Genomic DNA, 18,975 nt, shown 5'->3' with positions numbered 1-18,975 from the left:
CACAAACTATTTATGGTTTTTATAGCATAGCTAAGAATCCAATGCATTGGTTTTTCACTAGCAACAAATACTTCTAATATGTCATATGTGGAAATATGTAATCAATTTATGGAGCTAAAATGTTCAAAACTTATAAGCTAAAAAAAAGATAACCTGTTGAGGTACAGTCTGAAATCTTCGAAAATAGTTCAAGAACTCTTCCTTTCTCAACTCTTCCTTTCAAGATAACCTGACGGCACCGGTCTCAAGTGGAGTTCTGCTCGCGGCGAAAGCGAGAAGATGGAAGCGGAGGGCAAGGGTGCGACGACGACGAAGGAGGAAGGGGACGAAACCCTAGCTTTGGGCGCGACGAGGTTTCCGCGTCTGTGGAGTTTCCTCGCGGCGAGTGGAGGAGGAAGGAGGAAGGGGTCGGCGGCTGTCGTGACGGAGGAGGAGGAAGGGGTCGGTGCCTGCGTCGCGACGAAGGAGGAGGAAGGAGGAAGGGGTCGGCGGCTGTCGCGACGAAGGAGGAGGAAGGAGGAAGGGGTCGGCGGGTGCGTGGGCTAGAAATTAGGGCTGCAAGGATAAAAACTGACGCGGAAAAAAAAACGTTGACACGGACCTACCACGGAGGTAGGTTCGCACCGTTCCGCATGAGTTGTTCCGCAGGGGAACAACTCTGTGTATATATATATATATATATATATATATATATATATATATATATATATATATATAATAAAAATATTTTTTCCATTTTAATAAAAAAATTAATAAAAACTGGTGCCGTTAAGACAGCTTCCACGCGATCATACGTCTGCCTTCTTCATGTAACTTTTATCCTCTTCCTTTCTCTTCTTCTTCCTCCTCCTCCATGAATCTCACAGCTGAAACAGAGCACCTCCTTTTCTTCTCATGGCCTCGAATCCTCCTTTTTCTTCTTCCCCCTCTCCCAGTTCCCCACCGGGTCTGGCCCGGATCGGCAGCGATCACATCATCTCCGTCCTCCTCCTCCTCCCCGTCGAATCCGTCCTCTCCTTCTCCATGACCTGCAGAAGGTTCAGATCCCTCGCCTCCTCGGACGCCCTGTGGTTGCCCATCTGCCGGCGTGAGTGGGGCGGCGTCGACGCCCTCGTCGAGTCCTTCTCCCCGCAGGAAAGGCTGCGGCTTTCCTGGAAGTGGCTCTTTGCTCAAGTCTCCCAGCTCAGTTCCCTTTCTTGCCGCCGATTGTCGTGTAAAAACGGCGATTTTCCGACTCCCAGGGCATCTCACTCTCTCGCCGTCGTCTCTGATTGGCTCGTGCTATTCGGCGGGGGATCCGAAGGAGGTTTATGCCCTTTTTCTCCTTCTCTTTGATTTCGAATTGAATGTCGAAATGATGGAATTTGGATACAATTGTCCCAAAAAAAGTTGAATTGGTGCTTTTGCAGAGTATTATCATCTAATTTTAGCTTCTCATTCGTCGCATGAAGTTCACACCTTTTTATTCCTTTTTCTTTTTCTTTTTGTGTGTGTGTATAAATCTTTTGTAGAAGATGATAATATGAAGAGCATTCCTTTTGATTCTGCTGCGGCATATTATTCACTTTCACTTTAATTTTCCCTTTTACAGAGAAGTAAAGGACACTATGCCTACTATTGCATTTACATTGGCTGCTAAATTAGTTATGCTGAGGAATGTTAAACCATACACCATCAGTTGTTGGTCTTATACATGTCTGATTCATAAAGTGTATGCAAAAGCACTTGGCAGTTAACTAGATTTTTAGGACCCACTCTCAACCTTCATTTGTTTATGAGATTGATTAATGGATCTGAGATAATCCTAATAATATCAATGATCTAGATAGAAAAAATTATTTATAGAAAATATCAAAATTGCTGTAATGACATGAGGGTCGAGAAGCCAGTTTCAGTTTAAAGTTCAACCAGTCTTACTACTTAAATGACACCTAACAGAACAAGTTTCTAAGAAGGGAACTGAAGTCTTGCTATTACTAGCATTCCAAAATTGGACAGTTTTTTTTGCTAGTTTACCTTTCTCAATGTAAACAAAGATGGCAATCTAGTGTTGTTCATGCAATCCATGCTCTAAAAGAATCTGCTCTGTTCCTAGTTATGTACTCTATGTATAGTCTATTAGACAAAATAATCTGTTGCCGGAGATTTTTAGGACTTTGTCGAATTTAAATTACATGAAATTAAATCCAACTTATCTGTCGAGATGACCTGAGCTGATAATCTCAGGCCGCTAGCAGGGGTTGGTTTTTACTAATTGCTGTCCGCGGAGTGGTTGAGCGAGCAGAGCGTCCGCGCAGCAAAGTCCGTGCAGTCGAGACCGAGTATCGACCAGATAGTGCAGTCGGACAAACGGAGAGTCTAACTGGGCAGAGCAGCCGAGCAAGCTGAGCGGCTGAACAGTTAGGCTGACCGAGTAGTCAGGCCAACCGGGCAGGGTTGCCAAGCGAGTTAGAGGTCGTCCGGGTAGAAAGGCCGAGCGAGCGAACTAGCTGCCGAGCGAGTTGGAGGTCGTCCGAGCGAGCGAGTTGAAGGCCGAGCGAGTGACGCGAGCGGTCGGGCGAGCATAGAGATCGACCGAGTGACGCGAGCGGCCGAGCAAGCAGAGAGACCGAGCGAGCGAAATGGCGGCTGAACGAATGCGGCCGACCGGGTCGAAGTTGAGCTTGAGACTGGCTGGGTGTAGAGGTTGGCCGTGCGGAAGAAGCAACCAGGCGAGTGAGCCTTTGATCGAGCGAATTGACCAAGTGGGCGAAGTGTAGAATTTGACCGGACGGGCAAAGCGTAGACTTGACTGGGCGTGTGCACTAAGTGAACGGAGGTCTGCGATGAACGTGTTGGGACTTTTGAGCCGCAAAAACCGCTTTTTGCGTTGCAGAAACCTCGAAGTCTTGCCACGGATCTGTGCGAAGATATATAAAATAAATCATGTACATGTTTCTAACTTAGATCTACCTTAGATCTACATGAATAAGAAGCGTTACCCTTGTTGCGAAGCCCTTCACTTATCCCGCTCATCCAAAAGGTTGCCGGATCTCAAGAGTGTCAAGCGTACACTCCTCTATACGTATCCACACGGACAATAGGTGGAGAAGAACCACTTAGAGTGTGCTAGAACTCTTGGGTGGCACGGCAATGGAGGAGAGGGAGAGAGAGCTAGAAGAGAGGAAGAATAATGATAATCCGATCATGAAAAATAAGAGTAAAATGGCTTAAGTATTTTCATCTAATGAAAATACTTAATGCTCATTAACTCCATTAATGAGCCTTATTAATGAGTCTTAGTGAGTATTTAATGAATATTCATTCTTCATTAAATGACCATTTTGAAACTCCTCTTCTCTTCATAATTTGAATCGAAATTTGAATCTAATATTCAAATTGAATTCATAATTCAATGAATGTCACCATTTATCATTGAATTCAAAATTTAATGAATATCATCATTAAGTCTCACTTGAGTCTAACTCAAGTCTAGTCTCACTTGAGTCTAACTCAAGTCTAGTCTCACTTGAGTCTAACTCAAGTCTAACTTAATCGAGTCTTACTCAATTAATCTAATTTGGATTATACTTAATCTGTCACGCCCCGGGGGTCCCTGTCCGAGGAAATTTCGGCAGCACCTCCCCTGTACGGCGAACAATATGAAGCATTACTACATACAAAATATACATCAGCCACACTCGGCTGGAATATATGTACCATAGAGAATGGAAACAACACAACCACGCAGTTTAATATACGCAGCCTACTCGGCTGGACAAAAAAATAAAATAAGCACAGCGGAAAAAGAACGAAGAGAAAACCCACAAATTGTAAAGTTATCAAAACATCACAAATACCAAGTCCACACGACAAGTATCAAAACATAGTTCTCACAACACCAAATCCAATGAATACAAAATGCAAGTAAAGCGAAACAGAACCAAAATCAATTTTCGAATATGACGCGGGACCCAGGACTGGCAGCCGGCATCTCCCCAAGCATCCATGGATTATCTACTGCTACCTGGCGAAAGAAAACCATTTTTACGGGGTGGTGAGTATTGAAACTCAGCGGGTAAGGAGAGGATAGTGCATGAACAAAATAAACCAATAAAGAATGTCAAAAGGAATACAGTCTCGTAAAAAGAATAGCAGATACTATAATAAAATCCAAGTAAATGCTCATACCTGGAACGATATCCTAGGCTAGATATAGAAAGTCAGGAATGGTATTAACTTGCTACAGTACTGCTCATAACTACAGAGGTAATGGGTAAGGTATATAAACATTTCTAATTAATAGAACAAGGTTTAATCACCTACAACGTGAGCATATCTCAACATAAGTCAGCATATTAGCATAAGTGAACAACAGCAAGAAACAACGACACCATAAAGATACCACAGCAGCATAAGTAAGCAATAATAACATAAGTAAACAGCAGCAGCCAAAACAGGCATAATAACAGCGTATGCACGGATGGTCACCCCGCCCACCTCTCTGCACCATGACCCCTGTATGGTCGAGAGGCCGGATCAATGACAACTGTACCACCCAAAGGCCGCCACTCCCGCAAGTGACCGGATGGACAGGTGTTGAGTAGCTGACTAGCTACACAGCGAAGGGGGTCCCTGCTGCTCACAACTCCAGCTACCACTACCCACGCGTGGCCGAGTGCGGCACGACAGGACAAGCGGCATCAACTCTAGCTACCACTCTCTCGAGTGGCCGAGGATGCGGCATGCATGCAATGACATGATGCGAACAATGCAACAGTCATCATATATATAAGCAGAGACAGGTATGCTACATGCAGCCAGCATGCTCAATATCGTACATAAATAAGCAACAGTTAAAGCATACAAACATGATATCTAGTATCTGCTACTGATCATGGACAACAAAAGAGACTGTATAGATATGGAACGAATTTCTCAAAGATTGCGTGGAAGTATCAAGCGCAGGAAAATAAGAGTGGAGTCAAGGTAAACAGTCCTTATCTAAAATAATTCATGCACTAAGGTCAAAGTACTAAAAGAAAACAAAGCAAGAAGTACCCGCCTTAAATGTAGACCGAGCTAAACAATCTCCACGTCGAAGTACTCGTCTCGAATTAGAATCCTGTTATAAATTACACAGTTTAACTAATTCTATCATGGACCAAGTAGCTAAAACAAATCTAAATCCGATTAGGAAACATCACTTTCACTATATTTAATAATCCAATATTTCTTTTATATCAAATCTCCTTATGAACTCATCCAATTCAATTAGTTAACTCATCCGGTTAATATACCTCAATTCAATCAAAGATCGATATGAACTAACAATTCAACCTATCCAATTAATAATAGATTACCCACATACTCCTCAAATCCAGTCAGCAAACAACATCAACTAATTTCATAATCAATTCGATTAGGGATAAACATAATTTAGTTCTATCAATTCACCCAAATTTAGAGACTTCCCAATTGGTTCACGGCCAGAGAAATGCTTGCTGCTAGAAATTGTAGCCGGCACTAGGTGGAACAGCTGTCCTCCAAACCAAATACCCCAAATCAGCAATGTATCTAGATCCCTATTTAGATCAATCAAACTTAATTCAACAACCTTACCATGGATATGTGTCAGCAGTGCCATGGGCCAACGATGGCCCTAAATCAGAGATAGCTACTGGTCGCCGGTGGCCGCAACAGTGGAGGTAGCAACCATGACGATGGTTCACAGTAGTGGCTGCCTCTGGCAGTGAGAAGGTGAGTGACACTAACCAACGCTAGGGCACGACTCGGTGTGCATCTTTGTCGGCGACGGGCTTCCGATGGCTGGTGACTTCGACGATGCTAAGTCGCCCAAGGTTGTGCCGCACGTGAGGGAACGACTCCTCCCTGCTCTTGGCCGAAGGCATCCCGTGCAAGAGAGGGCAACTCAAAGAGCTCAGCGGCTGATCCGACTTCGGCGATCGAGGGAGAGGACTAGGGGTTCGGCTGGCGTCGGCTCGGGTAGTATCACTCGACGCCGACAGCAGGGATCGGGCGGAGATTGCTCGCGAAGGAGACGAGGAGAGGAAAAGGGGTTCGAGCGACGGTTTTGGCGTTGGGAGCAAGGGGAAATCGAGAGAGGTTGTGCGGTGATGAGGAAAATCGGGAAGAGGAGGGCTTTTATAAAAGAAAACTTAGGTTTAGTGCAATTAAACCCTAAGTTGATTCCTTAATCACTCCTACTTTCGGGTATTCCTAACAGACTTTTATCGGGCACATTAGTGCATCCCCTCTAAATACGTCATACGGGCTCCGATTAATTTCAGAAAAATTTCTAAAAAATCCTAAAAATTCCGTTAAGGCTATTAGCCTATTAAACCTTATTATTTAATTATTAATTGGATGTCGTATTTTACATTCTCCCCCACTAATAAAAATTTGATCCCCAAATTTCCTACTCAACTCAAGGATCCTCATTTTAGGATAACAACTAAGCAACACACCTATATACCAGTCCATCATAGTGCCATGATCAAATCCTTAATCGAAAAGGATGCTTCTGTGGATTATGGACTCATCTTACTTCCGCTACCTCCATACTGCTACCTAACCGACTGTGAGTACGATCAACTATCTCCGTAATCCATAGCATATGCTATCAACAAATCCAAATGGCAATGCCATCCTTATGCTCGTATCTAATCTCCCCTAGAAGCAACCACACATACTCATCCTGGATAAGCTTCTACATGGATTTGTTTATTGCCTAACAATAAACTGATATAGCTGTAGAGGTGGATACACATCAAGATGGGAGGATCGACATTTAAAAGAGGAAACACATGGGAAAAGGGTGAGATCAAGGAAGTGGTTTCAATTATCACCACCAGCATAGGTGGACAATACCAATCCATACATATCCCTGAGCTCTAACACAATAAATCACCTTATAATGCAGCAAAACCTTATAATGCATCTGAACTATAATAAGGTTAAGAGAGCAATGAAAGTCCATTGGAATTAATCTCAATTAGGATCCTGCATATCATGATTATTTTGGTCATGATGTCTGGCACCGCTCGAATTATCAAACCATGCTTAATACCAAGATTTCTCCTTGGCCCTGAGCTCAAGAAAGTCCAACTGTGAACCCGCCCACAGCTCAAAGGTCAAAAGTGAAAGCTACATGAAATGCCACCTACAGCTAGCTACATTTGATCAGAGAATACCGAATTAGAGTTCCACTTTTTGCTTGGATGATTTAATGTACCGCTTGCTCCTACCTTCATTTAATTCATCAATACTAGTCAACCTATACTATCTTGTTCGAATGCTAATTTAGGCACATACGACAATCATATGTGGTGATGACAATCTCACTAAACATAGAGTCTATGTACTCAACGTATGCATGCTTACATGCAAGTTTGGTGCTAAGAGTGTTGTCTTCTAGTATTGTCAAAGTTAGCGTTAGCTTGCCCAAAGTGAGTGCAGCTCAGTCATAGGTCCAATTGGGCTAAAGAGGTTTCAGATCAGCTCTGTGGTCTATGAAGGCAAGGAGAAAATAAAGGCCAAATAACAAGCATCCTAATCTAATAGTTATTGCGCCAACCACCAAGCTATTTTTGCAACTTCAATTTCAGTAAGGAATATAACAGTTCGAAGACTGATGGAAGTATGAAACTAGGGATGCTGACGCATCAAGCTAGGGTCCAACATCATAGCCATTTGCAAGGTATCTCTGTCATGCAAATGTATGAGATCATGGATGATTCTCATGTCCTGTGGGAACTTGAACTACCAGAGTTGTCAAAAGTCTGCCAGTAACATTTTACAAGATCACTAAACATGAAGGTTGGTGCATCCTTATCAGATGCATGAAGAGACGCGTGTATGAACCAAGAAGAAACTAAAGGTCAAATCATGTGGACTTCCAACCTAATAATTATTGTGTTGAACACCAAGTTTGCACATACTAATGATTCATAAGTATATAAGTACCATTAACAAATTAATTTAGCAGTAGACAACTTACATCCTATATCTCGGAGATATCCTGCCGCTGCCTGGTCCCAAAATCGGAAAAGTCGCATCAAGAAAAACCAAAACACGAACATCCTAAACACAGAAAATATGCTTCGTAAACCTGTGGCTCTGATACCACTAAATTGGTATCAAATTAACTCGAAAATCCAGAACACTAAAAAAAAAACAACAGACATCGTAAATCCCAAAACACCAAAAATAGGCATCGGAAAACCTGAGCTCTGATACCACTAAATTGTCACGCCCCGAGGGGTCCTTGCCCGAGGAAATTTCGGCAGCACCTCCCCTGTACGGCGGACAATATGAAGCATTACTACATACAAAATATACATCAGCCACACTCGGCTGGAATATATGTACCATAGAGAATGGAAACAACACAACCACGCAGTTTAATATACTCAGCCTACTCGGCTGGACAAAAAAATAAAATAAGCACAGCGGAAAGAGAACGAAGAGAAAACCCACAAATTGCAAAGTTATCAAAACATCACAAATACCAAGTCCACACGACAAGTATCAAAACATAGTTCTCACAACACCAAATCCAACGAATACGAAATGCAAGTAAAGCGAAACAGAACCAAAATCAATTTTCGAATATGACGCGGGACCCAGGACTGGCAGCCGGCATCTCCCCAAGCATCCATGGATCATCTACTGCTACCTGGCGAAAGAAAACCATTTTTACGGGGTGGTGAGTATTGGAACTCAGCGGGTAAGGAGAGGATAATGCATGAACAAAATAAACCAATAAAGAATGTCAAAAGGAATACAGTCTCGTAAAAAGAATAGCAGATACTATAATAGAATCCAAGTAAATGCTCATACCAGGAACGATATCCTAGGCTAGATATAGAAAGTCAGGAATGGTACTAACCTGCTACAGTACTGCTCATAACTACAGAGGTAATGGGTAAGGTATATAAACATTTCTAATTAATAGACTAAGGTTTAATCACCTACAACGTGAGCATATCTCAACATAAGTCAGCATATCAGCATAAGTGAACAACAGCAAGAAACAACGGCACCATAAAGATACCACAGCAGCATAAGTAAGCAATAATAACATAAGTAAACAGCAGCAGCCAAAACAGGCATAATAACAGCGTATGCACAGATGGTCATCCCGCCCACCTCTCTGCACCATGACCCCTGTATGGTCGAGAGGCCGGATCAATGACAACTGTACCACCCAAAGGCCGCCACTCCCGCAAGTGACCGGATGGACAGGTGTTGAGTAGCTGACTAGCTACACAGCGAAGGGGGTCCCTGCTGCTCACAACTCCAGCTACCACTACCCACGCGTGGTCGAGTGCGGCACGACAGGACAAGCGGCATCAACTCCAGCTACCACTCTCTCGAGTGGCCGAGGATGCGGCATGCATGCAATGACATGATGCGAACAATGCAACAGTCATCATATATATAAGCAGAGACAGGTATGCTACATGCAGCCAGCATGCTCAATATAGTACATAAATAAGCAACAGTCAAAGCATACAAACATGATATCTAGTATCTGCTACTGATCATGGACAACAAAAGAGACTGTATAGATATGGAACGAATTTCTCAAAGATTGCGTGGAAGTATCAAGCGCAGGAAAATAAGAGTGGAGTCAAGGTAAACAGTCCTTATCTAAAATAATTCATGCACTAAGGTCAAAGTACTAAAAGAAAACAAAGCAAGAAGTACCCGCCTTAAATGTAGATCGAGCTAAACAATCTCCACGTCGAAGTACTCGTCTCGAATTAGAGTCCTGTAATAAATTACACAGTTTAACTAATTCTATCATGGACCAAGTAGCTAAAACAAATCTAAATCCGATTAGGAAACATCACTTTCACTATATTTAATAATCCAATATTTCTTTTATATCAAATCTCCTTATGAACTCATCCAATTCAATTAGTTAACTCATCCGGTTAATATACCTCAATTCAATCAAAGATCGATATGAACTAACAATTCAACCTATCCAATTAATAATAGATTATCCACATACTCCTCAAATCCAGTCAGCAAACAGCATCAACTAATTTCATAATCAATTCGATTAGGGATAAACATAATTTAGTTCTATCAATTCACCCAAATTTAGAGACTTCCCAATTGGTTCACGGCCGGAGAAATGCTTGCTGCTAGAAATTGTAGCCAGCACTAGGTGGAACAGTTGTCCTCCAAACCAAATACCCCAAATCAGCAATGTATCTAGATCCCTATTTAGATCAATCAAACTTAATTCAACAACCTTACCATGGATATGTGTCAGCAGTGCCATGGGCCAACGATGGCCCTAAATCGGATATAGCTACTGGTCGCCGGTGGCCGCAACAGTGGAGGTAGCAACCATGACGATGGTTCACAGTAGTGGCTGCCTCTGGCAGTGAGAAGGTGAGCGACACTAACCAACGCTAGGGCACGACTCGGTGTGCATCTTTGTCGGCGACGGGCTTCCGATGGCTGGTGACTTCGACGATGCTAAGTCGCCCAAGGTTGTGCCGCACGTGAGGGAACGACTCCTCCCTGCTCTTGGCCGAAGGCATCCCGTGCAAGAGAGGGCAACTCAAAGAGCTCAGCGGCTGATCCAACTTCGGCGATCGAGGGAGAGGACTAGGGGTTCGGCTGGCGTTGGCTCGGGTAGTATCACTCGACGCCGACAGCAGGGATCGGGCGGAGATCGCTCGCGAAGGAGACGAGGAGAGGAAAAGGGGTTCGAGCGTCGGTTTTGGCGTCGGGAGCAAGGGGAAATCGAGAGAGGTTGTGCGGCGATGAGGAAAATCGGGAAGAGGAGGGCTTTTATAAAAGAAAACTTAGGTTTAGTGCAATTAAACCCTAAGTTGATTCCTTAATCACTCCTACTTTCGGGTATTCTTAACAGACTTTTATCGGACACATTAGTGCATCCCCTCTAAATACGTCATACGGGCTCCGATTAATTTCAGAAAAATTTCTAAAAAATCCTAAAAATTCCGTTAAGGCTATTAGCCTATTAAACCTTATTATTTAATTATTAATTGGATGCCGTATTTTACATAATCTAATTTGGTTCAGCATATGAACCTAATCTTTTTGGTTCATCATATGAACCTAATCTCCATCTAATTGTCCTTTGTGTGTGACCCTATAGGTTCTTATAACGTTGGCAATGCTCTTAAACCCATTTAGAAACATAAGTAATGAGCGGTATCTAGCAACACATCATTACTACCCAAGTTACAAGAATGTTGAGATCCAACATCACCATTATGACTACTAATTGTGACTCTCATAATATGTGACAATGTCCTTCTATCCTTGACATCTAGATTGATCAATTGAGGCATAGATCGTGTAATCCTCTAATCAATCTATGTCTTGAACCCCAAGTAGACTCACTCTGATCAAATGAGCTCAATATCTCATATTGACTCATTCGGGCATGGTCATGCACTTAGTGGTCTCACTCTATCAAGAATAACAATGTCACTCCCGTTATATAGGAGGGATAGATCCCATCTACATCACTCACATCCCTCCGCATAATTTATTACATACCCAGTAATCGCCTTTATAATACACCCAGTTATGGGTGACGTTTGACGAAGTCAAAGTATGCAACTCCTTATGTAGGGAACTATGGTGACTTCAGGTCCAAGAACTGATAGTCATACTAATAGTCACATGAGAAAGTATATGACACTCATATAATGATCCATGATACTTTCTCATGACGGGTCATTCAGTATACATTCTCCAATGCACGCCCATGTCCATGACTTGTGAGATCAAGTCATCGAGTTGACCTACATGCTAGTCTCATCGCATTAACATTGTCCCTGAATGTTAATACTTGACTAGGAATGATTAAGAGTAGTGTTCTCTATATCATCTCACTATCAATTCAACCAATTGATTGATATAGATAAGAACCTTCTACTCAAGGACGCTATTATACTTAGTTATTTGACACCAATACAAGTAAGTATAATAACTATAAAGAAATGCCTTTATTAATATATAGGAATATGATACATCGAGTCCATACAACAATTATCATATGATTGGCTCTAGGGCTCTAACTAACAGAACGTAGTTTCCTTGAAACAGATTCGTTCCACATCTGGCTGTGCTTCGAGGCTTTCTTAAGTCGTTTGTTTCATGATACAACAGCTAACCGTGATTTCCACAAAGCACAGGTGATCATGGCGAACTGAGTGGTACCCGTCTGTTATCACGGGCACTCCGACAAGCAAGAATTGCACGACAGAAAGAGGGCGTAGGTGGAGAGCTTCTGCTACATTTTTTTATGTGTGTAACCTTTTTCCTTATGATCGCAGCCTCCTTATACAAGAGCTCAGATTAACGACAACATTAATGATCAATTAAAGATCATTACTCGACGAGCTGTGAAACGCTAACGTTTCGCTCGACCGTTTTGATTCTGCATTAATCTTGTTTTAATGCATCAGTTACACAAGCAGCAAAAAGGTCGTGCCCGCACACAAGTCAACATGGTTCAATGCAATCCGGGCCCTGGATTTGCACCCCCTACGCACCCACACGTGAGAGAAAGTCTCTCCCCTTGCATTTGTTTACGTCATCAAAACATGTGAGTCAATATAAACTAACCAATTTGCCTTGAAGCTCCCAATGTGGGACTAAAGTCCCATTCACAATGGAGCTCCATGCCTCTTCCACTTCTTCTTCATTCACATATATTCAACATAGTCCAATTAGTGAGGTTCTATGTTGCTTACTCTTAAACCACATAGTTTAACGAAGCAGTCAACAGAACTTTGTATAAAGATACTTGTGAGATACTCCTACAGCTGCACATTGAACATACTGCAGATAATATTTGGTATAACATACTTCTGGATGTTTATATGATGGTTTGCAAGGAAGATCATTTTCCTCTTGTATTTTTCATTATTTAAGTAATTTGTAAAAATGAGATGCTTATATGTTTCTTATACATTTGACTTTCCATTTATTGAAACATAAGCAGATCTTACTTCTTCAATTTTGGATTCTTGTTACTTGATGTACATGTGTACATTTTTAATTAAACTACTGTTTTTTTTTTCTCAAAATTTGAAGAGAGGCCACCATTTGCTGTTAACATTGGACGAAACTATATGTCAAAAAATGTTCATTGTTGCCTTATGATTAATGTATCAACTGCATGTTTTGATTGACATAAAATAGAAAACTTTGGAGTACATATTAGAACAACCAATTCACTTGCATGAACTTTTCTTTAGTAGATATTCTAAAGCTAGCAGCCATGATGTTCACAATGAAAATAATTTAGATCACTAAACAATGCTAGTGGATTTGGTGGTATTGCCTTTGGCATGCTAACTTGAAGGTGTTAAAATAGTTCATTTGGAATTATCGCCATGTGCCACTTGTTAGTCCATCCATGAACTAGTTTTATGCTTTCTAACTTGTTTGATAACAAAATGAGTTGTTATAAGTTTTGAACCATCCTTGTCAAAATTCAGCAGCATGAAAATATTATTTTGTTTACTTTTTGAAGTGTATATAGTTCAAATCTTACAATATTTAAAAGAATCAAGAAAATCAAGTCCATATTACCTTATTTTGTCAGTTTGGATACCCATTTGAACTAGTCTAAAGCTTTCATCAGGCATCTGCTTATTTACTAGGAAACGAGTACATTTCCTTACTTCCTAGTCTGCACTGAAGCCCTTGATATTGAATCTTTTTTGACAACTATTATTCTGAAAAGCATAGTATACTTGGATGGAATATACTACAGCATTTACTAGTAATTCATCATTCTTCAGAGGAGTTTTCTGTTAGCATCGAGTTAACATTTAAGGTAATACCAATGAGAATTTTAAGAAGTTCCTGCACCAAATATTCATGGATTTTTATAATGATTCAGTTTAGTTCCAACCGGGCGTATAGAGCTAGTGTGCCTTAAATAAAACTGCTGAATATTTACAAGAAATATGATTACCATTCTTGTTGCTGGTAAGGTATTTTATGCAATTTGTTCATTATTTTGAGTTGATTTCTTCTTAGCAACCTTAAGTTAACACTTCTTTAATTACTAGGACGCCACCTTGGTGATACATGGATTGCATACATTGGAAACGGACGCAACAAGGCACTATCTTGGCAACACATTCAGTCAGGCATCCCAAGTGGGCGATTTGGACAGACATGCACTCTCCTTAGCAACTATCTAGTTCTTTTTGGCGGCATCAATGAGAGTGGAGACCGTTTGAATGATACATGGATCGGAGAGGCCTTTTACGAGGGAAAAGATATGAGAATTGCATGGCGGTTGCTCAATGTGAGTTCTGTAGTTCCACCTCCTCGGGGAGCCCATGCTGCCTGTTCTGTCGGCAATCATAGGATGGTGATGCATGGAGGAATTGGGTTGCATGGCCTCAGACTTAATGATACATGGATTCTGGATTTGTCAGACGACTTCAGATCCGGCAGGTGGCATTGGGTAACTAATGTTCAGTCACTACCTCCACCTCGCTCAGGCCACACATTAACTTGGATTGGTGGAACATACATGGTTCTGTTTGGTGGGAGGGGCTCAGGATATGAGGTGCTTAATGATGTTTGGCTTTTAAACATTGAAAGCGGTAATCGCGTATGGAGGGAACTGAAGTATGAGCTATATGGTTTACCAAGTGAAATGCCCCTTCCGCGAGTTGGACATTCTGCAACAATGGTACTAGGGAGAAAGATACTAATCTATGGCGGTGAAGATTCCCAGAGGCATAGGAAGGATGACTTCTGGGTGTTAGATGTAGGTGCTCTCCCGAGGTTTCAAACAGTAGGTTTAACGAAACCACCAAGAAAATTTTGGAAAAAGCTGCAAGTGGAAGGTCACCACCCTTCATACAGGTCTTTCCATGGTGCTTGTGCCGACAAATCTGGCCGGTATGTCTATATCTTTGGAGGTATGGTCGATGGCATTGTTCATCCTGCTGAGGCCTCTGGATTGAGATTTAACGGGGAATTGTATCAGATAGACCTTGTGCTCCAGTTATAGCCATGTGAAGTGGTTCTTGCATGGAGCCTTTTCAACTATATGTTCAAGGGATACGAGCATCTTTACAGAGTGAATTTGAACACTTATGCATTTGTTCCAAATTCAGCGCGAGTTAACGGTTTGCTAAAGTAGCAATACTTCATGTTGGCGTTGCAAAAGGCATCTTTAGGTCCTAAATGCAACATCTTGACATTGTTAACAATGGATGTGGGAGGACACATTCTTCATCCTCACAAGTCTCATAGTGTATCTTCCGAGCGGATCTACAGACAATAATAGAGCATGGAGCTCTTTATGTTTGGACTCTCATGTGATGTGGTCACTGGTCAGGCAAGGATAGGGGACCAACAATTTGCCAAGACAATCTGGTCCTGCAGCTAAGCATATCACCACCCTCATTTAGAATGTTCAGGAATGAATGCCAAGGGCGATTGCGATATGATTCAACCATCCGACCGACCGACTTGTCATGTACCGGATGGCTCGTGGGCACGCCAACTTCGGTAAGACAAGACTGTGCCCTTGCAGTAAGAATATTAACCCTCTGTTAAGCTGAATAACTTGCATGCCTTCATTGTGTCATCTTCCTTTCTGATGCATTGTCTTGAACTCTATTTCCTTCATTTTCTTTTTGCTTTTTCTTTCATTTTAGATGGATATAGGACATGGGAAGGTAAAATTTCTAAGGACTATAAACAAATTAAGTCTAGCTAAATTTTATATTATGCAAACTTGTTTGATGAAGTAATTAAGTCAACTAAAATAAATCAAGTTGTTAAAGAAATATTTATTTAAGTTTGACTTGATATTTTTTACTAACTTGATTTATTTAGATATCGTCAAATTCTTAATTCAAATTTGTTAGATTGTTTAAAACTTTTATATTTTCAAATTTGGTTAGTTAGTTGGTTAGTGAGCTTAATAGTAGAAGCTTGATCATTCATTTTGATATATTTTTATTTATTTATTATATTAATAAGGATTTTATTAATGAATATAATTTACAAAGTTTGTTGTTGATTGTATTTATTCATTAACATTAACCGAATTAAGTTTGTTTAATTAATTTAATAGATTATTTAAATTTTATTTCAAATTTATTTATTTAATTTAGTAAAATTATTTAAAATTTTATTTTATTGATTATTATATATTGGAAGCTTGGCTCTTAATGTTGTAGTAACTATGGAAAAATATATTATTTTCTATATATAACAAGAGCATTTTTCTTCTGCTCGTGAGCTATTCGAAGCTCGATTCGATAAAAGTTCGTTTGAGCTCGTTTAGTGAGGCTCGTTAAGATAAACAAATCAAGCTCAAGCTTCACAATATTCGGTTCGTTAGCTCGTGAACATGTTCGTTAAGCTTATGAATCAACTTTTAAATAAAAATAATAATAATTTTGATATTAATTTATAGATTTTACACTATACTTATGAAAAATATAGACAAATATATTAAATTTATTTATTAAAATAAAATTATAAATTTTAACAAAAATAATATATTTTTTAAAAATATATAATTTAGTTTTTAATAAATATTTAAATTTATAATTTATATTTATTAAGCTCGTTTAGGCTCGATAAAAGTTCGAATAAGCTTGTGAGCCATGAATATATTCGTTAAATAAAGCTCGAGCTCCCCTCGATTATAAACGAGCCAAACTCAAACATCCAAGAGTTCGATTCGGCTCGACTCGATTACACTCCTAATCATATTGTAGCTTTATTATCAACCGTTTAATTATATTTATTTAATTGGAGGAATATTTTAGAAGTTTTGCAATATATGTGGGTGAAATTTGAACACTCCTTGCTTAGTGAGTTCGTCCTATTATTTACCATCATATTGTAATCGACAGAAGCCGATTTTTTTTTTTTTTTGATAATTTATTTATTCAACTCTTCTAACTAATCATAGAAATGATAGTTTCAATCATTAGAATAAATCGATAAGTACAGATGAATCCTCATAAATCCCAACATCATAAATTTTTTGAATCCTCATAAATCCCAACATCATAAATTTTTTAAACTCCTTACGTATAACATACTTTGGTGAGATTTCTCACCAAACATGCATATATAATTATAGCATATATATTATAATTATTTGACGTATCAATTGAAAAGGGTCTCTGAATAGCGTGGTGGTAGACCAATTCCTACCTTCTACGGTTCCCTCTCACTCCTCTTCCATTCTCCTTCCTATAGAAGCTCTCCGATGGCCTACGTCGGCCACACCTTTTCCATCTCCGACAAGGACATCATCATGGGCGACTCCAGCTACGCCATCCGTAGCTGGCCCATGATCAAAAAGATCGTCGTCACCCCCTCGTCTTCGGCTCCCTCGCCATCATCGGCGGTTCATAATAATTGCATAATGTTACTACAACATTAAGAGCTTATTAAGAGCTGTTGTAATATTGCTCTTGAAATTTAACAACAGTTTGAACTAAACTGTTTTTATTACCTTATCTTTTTCAGAATGATTTTGTAACTATTCTGACTAAATAGTTTTAGCATCAATTTGAATAACTATCACTGTAAATCACTTTTAATGATATAACTATTAGAAATAATCTTAATGAAACTACTGATATTGGATACTTTTAGTAACGGTTCTATGTTAAACGATATTATTAACCGTTTCTATTGTTCTAACTTTTAAGAACAATTATCAAACTATTTTTACTGAATATTTTTAACGTTATTTTGTTTAAAGTGCTACTATAAACTGCTTCTATTACTCCATTATTTTAGAATTAATTTTCAAACTGATTCTATTATATAGTTTTAGCATCGATTTAAATAAACCATCATTGTAAACCTCTTTTAATAATATAACTATTAGAAATAATCTTGACACTGTTAATATTGGATATTTTTAGCAGCGGTTCAATGTCAAATGCTACTATTAATCATTTCTATTACTCTAACTTCTAAGAACAATTATCAAATCATTCTTATTGAATAATTTTAACATCGTTTTAAGTAAAATACTACTATAAATTACGGAGGTGTCAGGATTTACATGCTTAGTGACATGCATCATTTTGCATGATTACATGCTGTGCGATTGTCGACTTCATTATTATTGAGTACATCGCTTCAGTTATATGGATCTGCACACACAACCACTCATGGTTAGTGGTATATCAGGCAAGGTGTATTGCAGCAGATTGCTCTATCAAGGGCTCCGCTGGTCCGCTCATGGATAGTGGCGATGCAGCGTGGTAACAGAATAGGGATCCCTCATCTCGATTGTCTCAAGGAGATGAGAGCATTGAGCTCCCCCACTTGTGATTTGGGGTATGAGGATAGGTGTACTCCGATAGCATCCTATCCACTCGATCACTCAGAAGTAGTGATGGCAAAGTGCACAGTTGTTATAGCCCTATCCACTCAGTCTCACCATCGCGTGTGAGATTACTGACTGACGTTAGGGGTGACTAGGATATTTTGCATCATATGCATGGATTGCATTTATTAATTGTGATTGCTGTATATTGGATGTTGCATTTCTTTGATTGCGTATGATTGACATGTATATATGAGACATGATGAGTGGGTCTGACGACCTTTATATTAGGATAGGAGGCCCAGATGAGTATAGTTTCTTCAGTTCTTTCAGTTTTGCATTTTCAGCTATTGTCTAGGAGACTGTACGGTATAATTATTATTATTATTGAATATATATTGTATTATGCATGTCAGCTTGTTACCCGTTGAGTGTTGGACTCACACTATTGATATATCGTCTATTTTAGGTTAAAGTTGTTAGGCGGTTCCAGTCACTAGTCCCCACTAGGTGTCGAGATGACTTTCTGGATTCGGACTTTCTTTGTTTCCTTGTTTTGTTTTGTCTACATACTTATGATGTGTAATTCTTGTACTTATGGATTCGTTGCGAAAGTTTTACGTTGTAGT

At 39.9% G+C, this 18,975-nt stretch overlaps 1 protein-coding gene across 1 annotated transcript; it reads left to right on the top strand.

Moving 5' to 3' along the window:
- Positions 1-790: 790 nt before the first annotated feature.
- LOC122034523 (F-box/kelch-repeat protein At1g51550-like) lies at positions 791-15,787 on the top strand. Its single transcript, XM_042593811.1, has 2 exons — positions 791-1,306; positions 14,085-15,787. The coding sequence occupies exons 1-2, from the start codon at positions 895-897 to the stop codon at positions 15,041-15,043; spliced, it is 1,371 nt and encodes a 456-aa protein (XP_042449745.1). The 5' UTR covers positions 791-894; the 3' UTR covers positions 15,044-15,787.
- Positions 15,788-18,975: the final 3,188 nt, after the last annotated feature.

This window comes from Zingiber officinale, chromosome 11B, assembly GCF_018446385.1.
Source record: "Zingiber officinale cultivar Zhangliang chromosome 11B, Zo_v1.1, whole genome shotgun sequence".
NCBI classification, from domain to species: domain Eukaryota; kingdom Viridiplantae; phylum Streptophyta; class Magnoliopsida; order Zingiberales; family Zingiberaceae; genus Zingiber; species Zingiber officinale.
The sequence above is the reverse complement of the archived record's forward strand: the minus strand, read 5'-3'. Positions and strand labels throughout refer to the sequence as shown.

Bases quoted from the DNA above. Each gene is read 5' to 3' on its own strand.
- LOC122034523 (XM_042593811.1), top strand. From the start codon at position 895: ATGGCCTCGAATCCTCCTTTTTCTTCTTCCCCCTCTCCCAGTTCCCCA. The intron at 1,307-14,084 runs GTTTATGCCCTT...TTTAATTACTAG, and splicing joins CGGCGGGGGATCCGAAGGAG to GACGCCACCTTGGTGATACA.